The sequence below is a fragment of the Podarcis vaucheri genome (assembly GCF_965113315.1).
Source record: "Podarcis vaucheri genome assembly, chromosome: 10".
In the NCBI taxonomy this organism is placed as follows: Eukaryota; Metazoa; Chordata; class Lepidosauria; order Squamata; family Lacertidae; genus Podarcis; species Podarcis vaucheri.
The window spans coordinates 73,919,362-73,937,470 of record NC_138748.1 but is presented as its reverse complement, the minus strand read 5'-3'; the positions used below and the strand labels follow the sequence as shown (position 1 = coordinate 73,937,470).

Genomic DNA, 18,109 nt, shown 5'->3' with positions numbered 1-18,109 from the left:
AGCCCGCCTCTTCCATCCCCAACAACATCCTGAGTACCTACGGAAAGTCCCAGGTGTCACACTCCTCTGCAATCTCTGTTCTTGAATTCAGAGGGACCGACAGGACCTTGGGGAGGGAGGATCTCCCAGACTCTTCAAGGAGGTCTCTGCTTGCTGCTCCTTCCCTCCTCCCTCCTCATCTACAATCTTGTAACTAGGCAATTCTTCATTCAGCTGTAATTCGACCCTGTCCCCTTCTCATCGAGTGTCAGGAGCCCAGGCTGCAGTCTTGATAACACAGCACACAAGTCATAGTTAACTTGAAGATTTATTGCAATACAAACAATTAGCCTTGGACATCCAACTGAGCGTCCACCTCTTACAAGTCAGTTAACCCTCCTGAAGAGTGCTTCCTGGTTCTGCAGAATATCCTGAACCTATGACCCTTACATTTCTGGGTTTATTTCCTGTGTAATACCTTTCCCATACGTCTACTCTTTGGGCTCAGGGGATTTATTGCCACCTCTTCCAGTGAGGAAATGCTACCGCTCCTGCTTTCTGAAGCTGCCTGTGCTGCTTGAGCGAGCTGACTTCTCTCCCTCCCACTCTCTGCCAATGCCTTATCTACATTCCATTCCATTCCATGTCAGGGGAAGGAGGACTGCTCCCAGCTGTCTGACTGCTTCCTAACTCTTGCTGTGTTTCTCTACTTGGGTCAGATGTGTTCATGACATCTAGAAACTGCTGGAGACAAAGGGTGAGGGTGAAGTTTCCCACTCTCCCTCCTCTTCCAAGAGAAGCCGAGCAGACTGAGGAGACACTCCCCAGCCTTCCTGTTTGGTCCAGTCCCTGACATCACACCCCTACCCAGAGCTTTCCTCCTCCCTTTCTTCCTCCCCCCACCCCTTCAGTATTGGTCTGTTGGTGTGGCTCCTAAGAAACTCCCTTTGCAATTCCTGGGCATGAACATGTTCTGAATATTTCCACGATCTTTCTTCAGGCCCATAACCCTTCCATGCAATCAAGTATTGCAGTCTCTTTTGTGTCATGTGTGAGTCTAGAATTTACTCCAAACTCCTCCTCTCCCTCTACCAGAACAGGAAGTGGGAGTGCTTGCCTGAGAGTTTGTTAGGTGTGTGCTGGCACTACTGGGGACAGCACAGATCTTTGGAATACAGTGTGTATCTTCACTGATATTGGCAATCTGAGTCTGAAAGTACACTTCAAATGGCCCCACCTGCTGAGGATCTAGTTTCCTGCATCTACCTCTCTGGGGCAAATCATGTGTAGACAGACACACCTGATCCTCCACCTTTATCTCACTACCTGGTTGTCAATGGGCATCTGCTGCTCTCTTATACAACTCCTTAGCATGGTCCAAGCATTTCCTTAGCAAACTTCGGATGGCTGTTAAGTCTTCTCTGAAGTCCTCTGCTGCTGGTACTGACAGGGTGTCTGTCTGTGATGGGAAAGTACATGGATGGTATCTGTAACTGGCATAAAAGGGGGGGAGGTCTGCTGAATTGAAGTATGAAGTGCATTGTGGTACGCAAACACTGCCAAGAGCAATTTGGATACCCAATCATCTTGCTGGTAGTTCACATAACACCGGAGGTCCTGCTTAACATGGCGTTAGCCCTTTCCAACTCCCCATTAGTCTCTGGGTGTCAGGCTGAGTGAGGGACACTTCTACCTTGAGTAACTGCAAGGTGAATTGGGTCCCCCAATCTGAAATCACTTTAAGGGGAGCCCATGCGACTTAAATACATTTTCTACAAAGAGTTGTGCCATCTCTTGTGTGGTCAGCAGTCCTTTACAGGGCATGAAGTGAGCCATCTTTGTGAACAAGTCTACCACCACCCAGATCACTGTCTTCTGCAGTGACTCTGGCAGATCAGTGATGTAGTCCATAGCTACGGCTTCCCATGGTCCTTGCAGTGTGGTTAGTGGTTGAAGCAATCCTGAAGGTGCTTCCCTGGGTCTTTTTACCCGCTGACAAACCTCACAGGCTTGGACGCATTCCTTGACCTCCTCCCTCAATCTTGGCCACCAGAATTGCTTTGTCACGTGGTATAGCGTTTTGTGCTGCCCAAAGTGTCCCACTGTAGTGTTGTCATGGCACTGATGTAGGACCTTGGCTCAGAGATCTCCTTCTGGAACATAGCAAGCTCCCCCTCTATACAGTAGCCCACCCTTTTCCATTAACCCCTCAGCGCCACCTGTGTCTCCCCGCAGCACTACTAACTTGCACTTTGCAAAAGCATCCTCCTGTGTCTTCAACTGGAATTCGGAAACTTTGACAACTGACCCAGCTGCTAGCTGTAGCTGCTCTGGTTTCAAGATGTGCTGATACACTGGAACTGGCTCACCATCCTGGCACTCCAGCTTCCTGGAAATAGCACCCGCCCTTTGATTCTGACTGCCAGACACATACTGTACTCTAAAGTCGAAGCTGGCAAAGAACTGTGCCCAGCGAATCTGCTGTTGATTGAGATGTCTCATTGCCTGCCCTTACTCCAGATTCAGATGGCCAGTGCACACCTCCACCTTGTGTTGTGCCCCCTCAAGGAAATGTCTCCACACTTCAAGGGCTTCGCGGATAGTCAAAAGTTCCTTTTCCCAAATGGTGTAGTTCTGCTCGGAAGAAGTCAGCTTCCTAGAGTGGAAGGCACACGTGTTTGGTTGCCATCTTGGTCCTCTTGCAGCAGTACCACCACCCCCCCACTGCTTTGTCAGAGGCATCTGTTTCCATGATCAGCAGCCAGTGAGGGCCAGCATGAACTAGGTACACCTCTGAGGAAAACATGGTTTTGAGCTGCTCAAATGCCTGTTGTGCCTCAGCAGTCCACTGGAAGCACTTATTGCCCCTCAAACAATCCGTGAGAGGTGCTGTGAGTCTTCAATAGACCGGAACGATCTTGCGGTAGTTGTTGGCGAACCTCAAGAATCTCTGCAGGTTTTTCTTCATCTTGGGTTCCTGCCATGACACTACGCTCTGCACCTTAGCTGGATCAATGTGTACCCCCTCTACTGTGAGGCGGTAACACAGGAAATCTACTGTAGAGACTTGGAACTGGCATTTTTCTAACTTAGCATAAAGCCGGTGGAGGTGTTCTCTCAGCCTCTACAACACCTCTGTCACATGTCTCGTGTGCTGTTCCTGGCTTTCAGAGAAGTTAAAAAAATCATCAAGGTAAACAACGATGAACTTATCTACCAGGCCACTGAGGATGTGGTTGATGAAGGCTTGGAACATTGCTGTCCCTAACTGAAGTCCAAAGGGCACGACCAGGTATTCGAAGCTGCCATACTTAGTGCAGTACATTGTGTTTCACTTGTCTCCCTCCCTCACACGGATCAGGTTATAAGCACCCCTTAAGTCCAGCTCCGTGAAAAATTTCTCTGACCTCAGCCTTTCTAACAAATCCCCAATAGTTGGTAGGGGATAATGATTAGGAACCATTAGGGCATCAATCTTCCTATAGTCCACAAATAATCTAAATTCTGTAGTGTCCTTCTTCTTCACAAATAGCATTGGGGCACCACCTGGTGCCTTGGAAGGTCTGATGAAGCCCCTTACCAGATTCTTCTCTTAAAAACTCCCTCAAGGCTGTCATTTCTGTCTCGGACAGGCAGGCACCCATCTTTGGTAACAATATTTTGGTATTTTTCTCCATATAGTGTTGTGAGTTGCCATGAGCACAAGATGTGGGTTGGAGCAGGTGAAGAAAGACAGGACTTAGTGTCAGAAGGGTGCAGCAGGACTTTTTTTTTTAAAAAAAAGGCTGTTTTCTCACTCTAATTAAAGTGGCAATTACTAAGAAATATTGTGTAACATTGGGGGAGGGTTTTTATTTTCACAGGAACATAATGCATTTTATACATTTTGGAATTCTTAAATGTAGAATATCCTTCATCCTTCCCTTCCCTTCTTTCTTGTTTTCTTTTCAGTTTCCACCACTTCCATTTAATGGAGGAAAGATCTGGAGGAATTATGAACATAAGTAAGAGAATATGGCTCTGGATTTGGCCATTTCCCAACACATCTCTCTGAGATTTGGTGAGATGATGGTGTGAAAGACACAAAGACTCATTGCCAAATCCCAAGCAGCTTGCTCAAACCATCTCCATTTTATTATTCTATAGAATATCCGATGCCTATCATGGTGAGCTCTAGCCTGCCCCTCTGCTTTATAATGCCTGCCCCAGCTGCCCCTCTCAATCCTGCTCTCCTGAGGGCACAAGCAGATCGTGGTAGTCTTCGGAGCCAGGGTAGTACCCTGGTAGATCTGCGAACTGGCTTTGAGGTGCCATCTGGGGCCAGGGCTGCTGATATCTATACCGTGGCCTGTGGTCAGGCCTTGGGCGCCTCCCATAGTTCTCCCTCATCCAGGGAGGGATGGAGGATGTTGTGGTCTTTACCCAGGGAGGAAGCCCCCCACTCCACAGTGGGGGCCTCACCCAGGGAGGCCTGTGCTTTTTTGGCCTGGCTGAGGTAGGTGAAGTCCTGGGTTTGCGCCTTGTTGTGGCCTGCGCCAGCAGCGGGGTGGGTCTGGGAGCTGAGAGCTGCAGCTTAGAGTTCCTTTCGATCCAGCCTAGAAAGTACTGTGTGGAGATGAAGACGCTTGGCACCTTCGCTGTGCCACAGTACACGGGTCCGAAACTGGAGACTCCAATCACCCAGTAGCGCTCAGACCTCTCTTCCCTGCACATCAGGGGGCCTCCGCGGTCACCCTGGGAGGGGGAAAAGAAGGTGGTGGAATGAGGTGCAGGCATGATGCTGTGGAGACCGAGGCAGAGGCTACTGAAAAGAGGCAAATAGGGTAAGGATACAAGGCTCAACCATCCTGTCAGGAGGCAGCACAGTGCACTAATTTCATTTATTTATTTCATTTATTGCCACTGGGTGCCACCCCCTTCATCAAGTGAGCACAAAATCCTGCCTTTGGCTCCTGACCGTGGTTCACCTACCTTGCAGATTGCAATCTTTCCTTCTTCGTGTCCGGCACAGATGTTCTGTGTAGGGATCTTCCTGCGCCACCAGTTCCCACATTTTTTTCTGCTGAAGATATTCATTGGCGCTTCTTGCATGATGTCAGGAGGAGTGAAATCTGTGAGCAGAAAGTAGCGGGGTGGGAATGGAGATGACCAGGGGGTGCCCTGCCCATGAATCCTAACTGGGTCAGGGGAAGGAGAGAGGAAAGGGGGGAAACCCTCAGAGCCATGCCTAGAAAGCAGACGTGTGGACAAGCCTTAAGACCTGCCTAACGGCTAGCTGTTCTCAGTCCGTGGACCAGCAGTGCTGTTTTTCTAGAAACGAGGTGCCAGAACTCACCACAAACGCCTTCCCTGGTCTCTTATAATGGCAATGGGGCCCACCTGAGAGGTGCTGGAACAGAGTTCCAGTGAGTTATGGCTGCAAAAATCCCTGCTAACCATGCTTTTATTTCATAAATAGATATCCTGAGCCTTCAACCATGAAGACTCCAAAAGTGATAAATACAGCAAAAAAAACAACAACCCCGGTATATTTCTAAAGCAAAATAATTACAGGCAAGAACGAGGAAAATCTCCTCCATGGAAAAGAAAGGGGAAGTGAAACAGGGATGGAACACCCCAAAAGAAAACCTCTCCTGCAAAGAAGGAACCTTGTGCAGCCCAACCAGAAGCATTTATTCATTCAGAGCTATAATTTTTGCCACGGTCATTTCCATTTTATTTACTAACTTTCCTCCCACTGGAAGGGCTTGTCCGCACTTCCACTCGTCTCCTGCCTAGAAAGCATGAGTCCAAGAGGTTTGTGCCCCCTTGGCATGAGTCCGAGTGGTTTTCTGCTTGCCCTGTTACTTTCCCCAGGGAAACCCACTCTTGACTGCTGAACAGGAGCAAACAGCAATCTGTGGCTAATTCGATTGCAGGTTTTCCCTGGGGGGAAACAGCAGGATAAGCGGAAGTGCAGACGAGCCCTAAACCACCCTGGAATATGCCGGCTGGCAGTGAAGATGCAGGCGATGAATTTATTTCAAACACTTCAGGGGAGCCAGTCCTCCTGCTTTTCACAAGGTTGCTCTCACTTTTTGGCAGCAGGCCGCCCCAGCCGCTGATGTAGCAATGGCCGAGCATCAAAACTGGCAGGCTTTTGTCAGGCAGGCAGGCAGGCTGGATGTAGTCGCTGCAGTTGACGGGCTCGTCCATCTCCAACAAGGCAATGTCTCTATACACCACCTCTCCTTGCTTCAGCTTGTTGTCGTACCTCTCGTGTTTCACCAGCCTCCTGATGAAGCGCTGCTCAGTCTCAGGGCCCAGATTGGTGAGCCAGCTGGAGCCAAGGACAAGCTTGTACTGGTCTCTGCAGGTGGGATGAAGAACAGGGATATATGGCTTGTGGGAGGCTGCAGGAGCATTCTGAGGTTGGGGGTGCCATTCCAAAGGGAGGGTGACAAAATGCCAACCCCCGATCAGTGGCACCCCTCGGGACATGCGCCACGTCTCCAGGACACGTGCCACGCCCCCCATGGGTGGTGCACCACACCCCTGGGTGGCATGCCACGCCCCCAGGATGTGGGTCACGCCCCCCATGGGGAGCACGCCATGTCCCCTGGGATGCACACTGCTCTAGGTACCAGAGCAGGATGGGAGGCTGTTCTTGGACTCCCTGAATATCAAAGAAAGGATGGAGAAAAAATCCTCCCTCCCTCTCTCACAAGGATGGAACACCTGGATTTCCAGTGAAGCTGACCTCACCTCCAAAATGATATTGCAGAGCTGGAGAAGGTTCAGAAAAGGGCCACCACAATTATCAGGGGGTGTGGAGGGACTCCCCTAGGAGGAAAGGCTGCCACGCTTGGGACTTTTTAGTTTGGAGAAAATGTGGGGGAAAGGTGACATGATTGAGGTTGCTGGAACTATGCATGGTGCGGAGAAAGTTGAGAGAGAAAAGTTTTCCTCCCTCTCCTGTAACGCTAGGAGTTGTGGACACCCCATGGAGATTCAGGAGAGACGAAAGGACATCCTGCATGCAACACATAACTAAGCTGGGGAACTTGCCCCCACGAGAGGCAGCAATGGGGCACCAGTCTACATGGCTTTAAAAGACGATTGGGCAAATTCTTGGATAGTTATGCTCTTCCGTCATAGTCAAAGGTAGCAATGCCCTCTGAAGGCTCCTGCCCACTTCTGTTTGTTCCGTTTGTTCCCTTTGATTCTATGATTCCCCGTGATTTCAAGACATTTATTTGATTTGACTGTTTTTTATTTGATTTGATCACAAGGTCTCAGGGTGGTTCACAGGATAAAAATCCAAGGTAAAAACACAATAGTCAAAACAAAGAAATAACGAAACAATGACTCCATTCCTACAAACATATTTTTTTTAAAAAACTGTAGAATATTAATCAGCTTTATAAAACAAAAACAAAAAAGACAAATACAAATTGACATGTAACACTTAAGAACAATAAACAACACCCACCCGAGTTAGAACAACACCCCCATTAAAAGCACAATTTTAGCACAAGGGGGCTGGCCCACGTCCTGGGTCCTCGTTCCTGTGCCTGGCCACTTTCCCTGGGGAAACCTGCCGTTTACATCTAAATCGGAGCAAACATGAATCTGCAGAAAACCCGATTGGTGTTTGTTCTGATTCAGTGATGAACAGTGTGTTTTCTTGGGGAAAGCAGTGGGAGAAAGGATAAGCCTCTCGGATCTGTGCCTACAGGTCACAGGACAAATGGAATTGTGGGTGAGCCCTATATTCCTGTGAACCAAAAGGGGGCGGATCGGCCTGAGTGCTCACAGTGATGCAGCTAGCTGCTCTGGCACCCAGAGCGGAGTGCACCCAGGGGGCGGGGATAGCCACCCATGGGGGTGGGGATGGCATCCCAGGGGGGTTAGGTGAGCATCCTGCGGGGTGCACTGCCCACCACGAGCGTCCCAGGGCGGCGGCGTGGTGATGTCACGCACCCTCAGGGATGACACTGAGTGCCAGCCACACCCACCGCACCCACCTTGCTCCGCCTCTAAGTACCCAGCCCTCTGAGGTTCCCAATGAGATGCTGGACCAACTGGACCTTAGTCCTGATCAGGTAGGGCAGTTCCTGGGCTGTAGACTCCACCATCTAGCTTTGTGTTCAGGCGAACTGCAGTTCCTCCAAGTATCACCTGGAAGGCAGAAGAAGGGACTCTGCTTCCTTGAGATACCCCCAGGCTGTTGGGTTTGCAGATTCCACAACCCTTCCCAGGAACGGCCTTCTGCTAAGCATACTTCCCCTTCTGCTTACTTTCCTTTTGGGAAGCAGTGACCTGCACTGAGGACCCATTGGGGGCTGATGAGCGAACCTCCGCAGGAATGGATGTAGACGTTCCCTTGTACTTTTGTCTGGATGCTGACCATCCAGGGCCACGTGCCTGGAAGAACATCGCTGCCGCCCATAATATGCATCAACTTATGGCTGCTTGCCAAGGGTCGTCTTCCGCAGATGCCACTGAAAAAGATAGAGAGCGTCAACAGATCATGTGCATGACGTGGGTGGATTGTGCAGCTGGCATAAGAGGCTCGGACACGCTTGACTTCCACACTTCTCCCCAAAATGCTTTCTTGCAGCAGACAAGCATCTATTTCTTGACCTCCTTGGCAAAGTGAGGTACAAAGCTGGAGACACCCAAAGGACCAGATCCCTGTGCACCAGAGATCCCATTCACTGCCCATGAGCTAAGTGAACTTTGGCCACCTGCAAACACCCTTGCAGAAGACCAGGGCTGTTTATGTTAAGTAGAATTGCTTAATTCACACTGAGATGGAGAATGCTGAAAGGGTTTAACAGAAAGATTCCACGGAAGAGCAAGAAGAGCTATCCAAGCACCTCAATCGGTTGATAATTAACTGCTATTGATCTCTGCTAGCTAGCGCATGGGTGTTTAACCTTAGGTCACATGAGTAAGGTATTCAATGTGCAAATCACCATCTTGGGGAGTTGGTCTTTGGTCCTTTGTTCCCAGTCAGAGTGGGGGGAAGATAATGCAACTCTCCAAGAGTTGCATAGCCTTAGGTAGGTGAATGCAGGCTAGAATGGGAGAGAGACACAGTTTTGATTTCTGGAAGAAGTAAAGTTATTTCTTATAAGATGCTGAGCCTGTGCTGGACATGCACAAGAAATTGTAAATTTATTTAGATGCGTTGTTGATGTTTCTGTCCTGTTTTGAATAAAGTTCTGCAAGTAAAGCGCTGAATCAAACATATGGGCCTGGACAATGTTTTATACCAAAAGTAGCCAGTTTTGTATGCATCCAGTTGCTTCAAATGGCACAATATAAATACCGTATATGCAATAGTTTGTGTTTTAGGACCTTCCCCTTTGGACTGCTCTACAGTCCAATCTTTGGTCAAGATTTTGGTTGCCTCCAACATGACATAACCTTGGGAGATCTCTCTGGATGCCGTGGCTATAGGTGGTAAACACCACAATTAATTCACCAAAATTAATGTGTTTGTTGCTTTCAATGGGTCTTGTCAGAGCTGCCACCCAGTCCCAGCTCACATAGGACCAAGTCCGCCAGCGTTCACTTTATAAGAGTCTTTATTAAGTTACAGGTTTCATTTCCGAACTGCAGCGTGCAGCTCTACACCTTCTGCCCTAGGTCGGCGAAGACCCGTCTGAGTCCCCGCCTCTTGCACACCAGCTTAATACCCTAGCCTTGCTCCACCTCCTTCGCCTCTCCCTACGTCTCTGGGTCCTTCTGCCCCCCTGGGCCTCCTCCCTTCTACTCTCCTCTGACGCTGACCCCCCTGATCCTTCTGCCTCCTTGCGGCGGGCTTTAGGACCTGGCTCACTCTCCGGGCTGCTTACTGCTCCAGCTTCCGCTGCATTTGAACTTGGCGCGCGCGCCCAACTCTCTACTTTCCTCTTAACCGTTGCCTCGCTCTCTGAGGAGGGCGTGACCACCCCTGACTCGTGCCCTCCCTCCTGCTGACAGCCTCCGGAACCCGATGCCTGGCTACCTTCCTCCCTGCTGCTCTCAGTCTTGAGCGTGGGTCCCGACTTCCAGCTGCTGCCGCCCTCAGTTATGAGCGTGGGTCCCGACTTCCAGCTGCTGCTCTCTGAATCTCCTCTGTTCCCTTCCTCCTGGGGTGTCCCCCCGGATCCCCCTCTTGCTCTGCTCACTGGGGCTCCCTTTTGGGAGTCCTCTGACTCACTGCTTAGGCTTGGAGATCTCGGGTCGTCATCATCACTCATTTTCCCTTCGGATTCCTCCCCCTCGCTCTCTGCTTCCTCCCTTCTCTGCGTCTCTGCTCCTGAACCCCTGACATCCATCCCCCCCTCGAAGCCCCCCCTTCCCCCCTCCCCGCTTTCAGGTGTGGGTGCTGGGTGCTCCATCATCACGGGAGGGAATGCCGGATACAGTTCGCTCCCCGTGGGTGGCCGCCAACTGAAGACCTCCGAGTCTTCCCCCTCGCGGTCGCCGACGTTGACCTGTTCCGCTTCCATCTCTGTACCGCCGTGCTCGAACCCAAGGTCCCCCCCGAACACGTCCATGTCAGTCTCTGCGTCGGTCGCTCGACCTGGCATCTCCAGCCACTTCCGGCGCCATTGCTCCTCCGGTCGATCGTCCCACCAATACGAGGTGTCTGACGCCGAACCCGCCGGCGATCCTTCTGGGGAACGGGTGCTCAGTGCTGGTTCCCCGTCCGAGTCGAATCCATGGAACGTGCTGGAAGAAAGTGTGGGCGTGAACAGCCAGTCGTCGAAGAAGCTCGCTGGCATGGGTCTGTGTGGGAAAAGGGCATGAAACTCGTCCTTGAGCAGGGGTTCCTCCAAAGCGTAGTCTGGCACCCAGCTATTGGCGCTGGCCCGGGTGCCCTCTCTGGCTAGGAGGTATTCGACTCCCTCTTCTCCCCATCTGGAGTCCAAAATCTCCGTGACCTCGTTGATGGGGTCTTGCTGCGTCACCCCTCGCGTCTCCGTCCGCTCCCGGAACGGACTCGGTGCCGTCCCTGGCTCCTGGAATCTGTGAGGTGCCTTGTAGGGAGTGAGCACCGACCTGTGGAACACCGGATGCATTCTGGAACCCTCCGGCAGCGCCAGTCGGAAGGCTACCGGGTTGATCCGTGCTTCGACTTGGTACGGACCAATTTGCTTGTGCCCCAACTTCTTCTTGGCTAGTGACCTGGTCGGCACTGCGTGGGCTGCCAACCAGACCCAGTCTCCCACTTGGATCTCTTCGCCAACCCGCCTGTGCTTGTCAGCTTGCACCTTGTAGGCGTGCTTAGCTAGCTCCAGCTGCCGTCTGAGTTGATCGTGTACCGCCTGCAACTCTGACGCGAACGCGTCCGCCGTCTGTGGTTCTCTGTCCCCCACTCTCTCCCGTCCCGGGAAGGTTCTGGGATTCCTCCCATTGTTGGCGAAGAACGGCGTCACCCCTGTGGACACGTGCTTCGTGTTGTTGTAAGCGAACTCGGCGAGCGGCAGGTAATCCACCCAGGTCGCAGGTTGTTGATTGGCATAGCATCTCAGGTACTGCTGCATGATGGCATTGACCCTCTCTGCTTGCCCGTTGGTCTGCGGGTGTCTTGCTGATGCCAGATCGACCTTGACATTTAGAAAACTCATCAGCTTCTGCCAGAAATTCGAGACGAACTGGCGCCCGCGGTCGGACAGGATAGACCGCGGCAGACCATGCACTTTGAACACGTGATCTATGAACAGTTTGGCGGTTTGTTCCGCCGTGGCCACCTTCGCACACGGAATGAAATGTGCCATCTTGGTGAACAAGTCCACCACCACTAGTACAGCTGTCTTGCCTCTCGAGCTGGGTAGATCCGTAACAAAGTCCAGGGCCACTCTCTCCCACGGTTCAAACGGCGTTTGCAGCGGTTCCAGCAGTCCCGCCGGTGGTTTGTGCACCGGTTTGGCCCTCTGGCAGGTGTCGCACCTCGCAACGTAGTCCGCGACTTCCCCTCTCAGTCTGGGCCACCAAAAGTCCCTTGCGACTAATTCCACCGTCTTTTCCGTGCCAAAGTGCCCGGCCGTGGGTGCGTCGTGCAGCTGCTGCAGTACCCTGGCGCGAAGTTCGTCTCCCGGCACGTAGATGGCCCCTTTACGTAAGAGCAAGCCGTCTCGTATCTGGAACTCGTCGCCCTTCGCCGTGCCCTTGTGCACCTCTGCCATCTTCGCCCGCGCGAAGGAGTCGTCCTGCAACGCCCGCCGCACCGCATCCAGGTCTACTGTGGCTGAAGCGCACGCCCACGCTGTTGGCGCGAAGATGTGCATGGCTGCCGCTGGCGTCGCCTCTTCGAGGTATTGCGGTTTGCGGGACAGTGCATCCGCCATGACGTTGGTGTCGCCTGGGACGTACTCTATTCGGAAATTGAAATCAGCAAAGAACTCCGCCCAACGTATCTGCCTCTGGTTCAGGAACTGAGCCGTGCGCCAGTGCTCCAGATTCTTGTGATCCGTGCAGACCTGCACCGTGTGCTTGGCGCCGATCAGGAAGTGCCTCCACGCCTTGAAAGCTGCATGAATGGCCAGCAACTCCCTGTCCCAGATGGTGTAGTTCTGCTCCGACTTGCTGAGCTTTCTGGAGTAGAACGCTCCCGGCCTCCAGACCCCCTGTGGGTCCCTTTGCAGCAGGACAGCTCCCACTGCTCTATCGGACGCGTCTGTCTCTACCCGCATCGGTTTGCTGGGGTCGATATGCAGCAGTTGCTCTTCCGACGCGAAGAGACGCTTGAGTGCCTGAAAGGACTGCTCCGCCTGCTCCGTCCAGATGAATTTCTTTTTCTTGGAGCTTAGCGTGTCCGTAATGGCCGCCGTCTGCATCGCGAACCCCTTGATAAACTTGCGATAGAAGTTGGCGAAGCCGACAAACCGCTGGACCTCCTTCCGATTGCGCGGGCTCTTCCAATCCAACACCGCACGAACCTTGGCGCTGTCCATGGCTAGCCCCTTGTCCGACAACTTGTAACCCAAGAAATCCACCTCCGTCGTGTCGAACTGGCACTTCTCCAGTTTGGCGTACAGTCTATGCTGCTGCAGCCTCTTCAGCACCTCCCGAACATCTTGGTCATGGGCTTGCTGCGAGTCGGAGAATATCAGGATGTCATCCAGAAAGCAGACGCACTTCTTGTAAAGGAGTCCCGCCAACACATGATGCATGAAAGCTTGGAAACAGTGAGAACCGTTTTGTAATCCAAACGGCATCACTCTGTATTCGTAGGTGCCCAGAGGCGTGAACATGGCTGTCTTCCACTCATCGCCCTCCCTCATGCGGATGAGATTGTACGCACCTCGCAGGTCCAACTTGGTGAACACGCGTCCCTTGCGCACCGTCGCTAGCAGGTCGTCAATCCTGGGCATGGGGAAATCAGAAGGCTTGGTCATCTTGTTTAAGAGGCGAAAATCCACCACCAGTCTTTTCTGGGGCGTGTCCTTCTTCTTCACGAAGAAAACAGGACTGCCCCCTACTGCCCTGGACTCCCGGATGAAACCGCGCTGCAAATTGTGATCTATGAACTGTTTGAGTTCCTGTAATTCGTCCTCAGACATGGAATACAGCTTCCCTTTCGGCAGCGTCGCCCCTGGTAGGAGGTCAATCTTGCAGTCATATTGCCTGTGCGGTGGTAGCTTGTCAGCCTCTTTCTCACAGAAGACCTCCAGAAAGTCCGCGTATTTGTGGGGGACTGCTTGCAACGTTCCCAACTGCAGTTGTGATTCCTCCTCCTCTCCCTCCTGTCTGGGCAGGATGCAGTGTTCTGCGCAATAAGAGGAGCCGAAGATCAGCTGTCTCTGGTACCAAGCCAGTGTCGGACTGTGCCTGTCCAGCCAACTCATGCCCAACACAATGGGCGTGTCCGACAGTTGGGTGACATTAAAACTGATGACTTCCCTGTGGTTGCCAAGGCGCATCACCATCGGTGGCGTTTGCTTCACCACCTGCCCCCCTAGCAACTCTCTGCCATCCACTGTGACGACTTGCAGGGGCAGAGTGGCAGGCAGTAGCTGTATAGCGTGCTGCTCCACAAAATCCTGCGCTATAAAGTCTGCGTTGCTTCCAGAATCCACAGAAAGCGGCACTTCGATAGTGACGCCATCGGGTAGCTGGAGAGATGCTGTGAGCTGCACTACTGGTTTGGGTGGGAGGGGGTCCGTGGGTTGCAAGATCGCTGGGGACTGCTTCACTGATGCGTCTGGCTGGGCCCCAGTGCCTCTGTCTCCAGCCAGACATCGTCGTTTCCCTGCTGTGGTTCCCCTTGCTGCGTTGCTGCAGTCACCATTGCTGAGGCTGCAGTGTGCTTGTGGAGCCTCCGGGGACACTCTTTCGCCAAATGGCCTGGATCCTCGCAGATGTAACACTTCCTGTTCCCTCTAGGAGGCTTCGCTTTCACTGCTGTCGGTGCTTGGGCTCTGGCTGCTGACTGAGCCCTTGCACCTCCAACCTCCATCGGTTCCCCTCCCCCTCCTGGCGGAGGTGTGGATTGCGCACGCGCTGCTTCTCTTGGAACGAAAGAGAAACTTCTCGCTGCTTCGCGCCCTCCACGTCCTTCATCTCTGCACCAGGGACGTTCTTCCAGCCTCACCCCCACAGTCAGCGCCCTTTGGACCACCTCCTGCGTGCTTCGGGGCCTCTCCCCCCTTGCAATTTCATCCTTGACCGCTGAGCTTAGACCCTCCCAGAACAGGTCTCTGACAGGGGGCGAATCCCGGTCCCACTCTAAGGCACTGACCAGCGCAAAAAAGCGGGCGTGGTACTGCCGGACGCTTGCCCTCCCTTGTTTCAGTCCATGAATCTCCCGTCGGGCAAGATCCACATCAATAGTAGACAAAAAACACGCATCCATCGCTTTGATAAAGGCATCTGCATTCTGAAGCGCCGGATCTTTATCCCTCCACAAATTGCGTAGCCACGCTTTAGCATCCCCATGCAAATGGGATAGTATGAACCCCACTTTCTCTTCCTCATCTCTAAAGTCTTTTGCCAGCAGTTGCAGTGCGCACATTACGTCTGCTCGAAAATTGGGGTACTGTTGTAAATTCCCATCGAAGTGAGCCACAAGCCCTCCTGCTCTCCGTGCCAACCCAACCCCCTCCGGTCTGGGTCCTGGCTGCCCGTGTTTAACCCATGCTTCAAACCTGGCGTGGAGATCTCTGTAGGCGGCTGCCGCATCCTCCTCCCTCTTCTGGGATGCCAGTACCTCCGCGTTCAATTGGGTAACTGCCTGTTGCAGCGCTGCAACTTTCTCTGCTTCCGTCATCTCTGCTAACCGTCGTGAGCTTGCTCCCAAACACCGATCCCCTCCTCCAGCTGCCTCTCTCTCCGCTGCGAGATATCAGGTGTCCGAAGCTTTCAAGAGACGGGTCTTACTGTCAGAGCTGCCACCCAGTCCCAGCTCACATAGGACCAAGTCCGCCAGCGTTCACTTTATAAGAGTCTTTATTAAGTTACAGGTTTCATTTCCGAACTGCAGCGTGCAGCTCTACACCTTCTGCCCTAGGTCGGCGAAGACCCGTCTGAGTCCCCGCCTCTTGCACACCAGCTTAATACCCTAGCCTTGCTCCACCTCCTTCGCCTCTCCCTACGTCTCTGGGTCCTTCTGCCCCCCTGGGCCTCCTCCCTTCTACTCTCCTCTGACGCTGACCCCCCTGATCCTTCTGCCTCCTTGCGGCGGGCTTTAGGACCTGGCTCACTCTCCGGGCTGCTTACTGCTCCAGCTTCCGCTGCATTTGAACTTGGCGCGCGCGCCCAACTCTCTACTTTCCTCTTAACCGTTGCCTCGCTCTCTGAGGAGGGCGTGACCACCCCTGACTCGTGCCCTCCCTCCTGCTGACAGCCTCCGGAACCCGATGCCTGGCTACCTTCCTCCCTGCTGCTCTCAGTCTTGAGCGTGGGTCCCGACTTCCAGCTGCTGCCGCCCTCAGTTATGAGCGTGGGTCCCGACTTCCAGCTGCTGCTCTCTGAATCTCCTCTGTTCCCTTCCTCCTGGGGTGTCCCCCCGGATCCCCCTCTTGCTCTGCTCACTGGGGCTCCCTTTTGGGAGTCCTCTGACTCACTGCTTAGGCTTGGAGATCTCGGGTCGTCATCATCACTCATTTTCCCTTCGGATTCCTCCCCCTCGCTCTCTGCTTCCTCCCTTCTCTGCGTCTCTGCTCCTGAACCCCTGACAGGTCTACTCCAGAGGGTTGGATGAAATCTCAAATATCACAAGATTCTCAAGGCAAAATGGAAGGAGAGCAACCCTGGTAGATGGACAGGCAGACAGAAGACCAATAAAAAAACTTCTTCCCTCTTTTGTCTTTCCTTACAAAATGCCACCTTTGACCTCTTACTCGCAGCTGCTGACAGTGGTGTTATGAGTGGGCTGGAATGTAGCAAGGACCAGAACAGAGAGGACCAACCATCTCATCCTTTGGGCAGCTCCCAAGGCTACGGGGTCCACCACCACCACCTTGTCTTAGAATTCATGACATCATAAAACACATGAATCCAGGTTCTGTGGTGCCAGTGTGGTGTAGTGGTTAAGAGCGGTGGTCTCGTAATCTGGTGAACTGGGTTCGCGTCTCTGCTCCTCCACAAGCAACTGCTGGGTGACCTTGGGCCAATCTCACTTCTTTGAAGTCTCTCAGCCCCACTCACCTCACAGAGTGTTTGTTGTGGGGGAGGAAGGGAAAGGAGAATGTTAGCCGCTTTGAGACTCCTTAAAGGGAGTGAAAGGCGGGATATCAAATCCAAACTCTTCTTCTCTTCTTCTCTTCTTCTGTCCAGAGAGCATGTGGGCAGCCTAACATAATTGCTGCTTTATGCTCCTCCTTCTCTCTCTTTTTTAATTAATATTAACAGAAGCACCAGGGCAAGATGCCCAAATGAGGATGCACCAATTTTAAAATATTCCATCTTTTCAGCTTGCACTTTTTTTGCCAAAGTTTGCATTCCTTTGTTTTCTCCTCAAGGAAGCCTTCCTGCCTCTAATAGCTTCCTAATAGCTTCCTAACAACAACAACAATAATAATTTTATTATTTATACCCCACCCATCTGGCTGGGTTTCCCCAGCCACTCTGGGCAACTTACAAAATATATAAAACATAATAAAGCAGCAAACATTAAAAGCTTCCCAATACAGGGTTGCCTTCAGATGTGTTCTCAAAGTTGTATAGTTCTTTATCTCCTTCACATCTGAAGGGAGGGTGTTCCATAGGGAGGGTGCCACCACCAAGAAGGCCCTGTGCCTGGTTCCCTGGTTCCTGGACTCTGCTCTTTAGCCATGCTGGCACCCTCTTGGCCCAGGTTGTATTTTTTCCTGAAGTGCAATATACATTATAGTTGAGATCCCCTTATTGTGATTTTGAATAACCCCTAAGTGGTCTACCAGCTCCCTCATTTTTGGGAAGTCCCTTTCTTTGAAGTCAAAGGTGACTACAATGAACTTACTTTGCAATTGTCCAGTACATATATAAATTGAATTTGACAGCACTGTGGTCATTCTTCCCAATTAGTTCAGCAACACTTTCATCTCTAACCAGATCCTGGCTGTCACTTAAGGTAAAACCCAGAGTTTATGTTCTTCTGGTCAATTCCATTACTAACTGTTTTAGGACAGTCATTAAGTGTATCTATAAATGTTAGCTCTTTGCCGTGTTTAGAAGAAATATGCAGCCAGTCTAGAACATCTTCTCTTTGATTGCATTTTCCACCTCAAGATCACTGTATATACAGTATATACAGTATCTGAAAGACCTTTGTATCTTGAGGTTAGAAACGATGCTCAGAAACTGCCATTGAAATTCTACTTAGTATTCATCCAGAGCAGGGATGCGGGTAGCGCTGTGGGTTAAACCACAGAGCCTAGGACTTGCCAATCAGAAGGTCAGTGGTTTGAATCCCCGCAACGGGGTGAGCTCCCGTTGCTCAGTCCCTGTTTCTGCCAACCTAGCAGTTTGAAAGCATGTCAAAGTGCAAGTAGATAAATAGGTACCACTCCGGCGGGAAGGTAAACAGAGTTCCGTGCACTGCTCTGGTTCGCCAGAAGCGGCTTAGTCATGCTGTCCACATGACCCGGAAGCTCTACGCTGGCTCCCTCAGCCAATAAAGCGAGATGAGCGCTGCAACCCAGAGTCGGCCACGACTGGACCTAATGGTCAG

The 18,109-nt window shown here is 52.0% G+C and overlaps 1 protein-coding gene across 2 annotated transcripts; it reads right to left on the bottom strand.

The window, feature by feature from the left end:
* Positions 1-4,146: 4,146 nt before the first annotated feature.
* On the bottom strand, positions 4,147-16,429 carry LOC309541384 (acrosin-like). Of its 2 annotated transcripts, XM_082239213.1 has the most exons (6): positions 16,299-16,406; positions 8,940-9,041; positions 8,259-8,462; positions 6,054-6,328; positions 4,951-5,090; positions 4,147-4,713 (listed from the first exon to the last, which is right to left on the bottom strand). In XM_082239213.1, the coding sequence occupies exons 3-6, from the start codon at positions 8,417-8,419 to the stop codon at positions 4,198-4,200; spliced, it is 1,092 nt and encodes a 363-aa protein (XP_082095339.1). In that variant the 5' UTR covers positions 8,420-8,462; positions 8,940-9,041; positions 16,299-16,406; the 3' UTR covers positions 4,147-4,197. The 2 variants fall into 2 exon arrangements, with proteins under 2 accessions (XP_082095339.1, XP_082095340.1); XM_082239214.1 differs by lacking the exon at positions 8,940-9,041 and having other exon boundaries at positions 16,299-16,429.
* Positions 16,430-18,109: the final 1,680 nt, after the last annotated feature.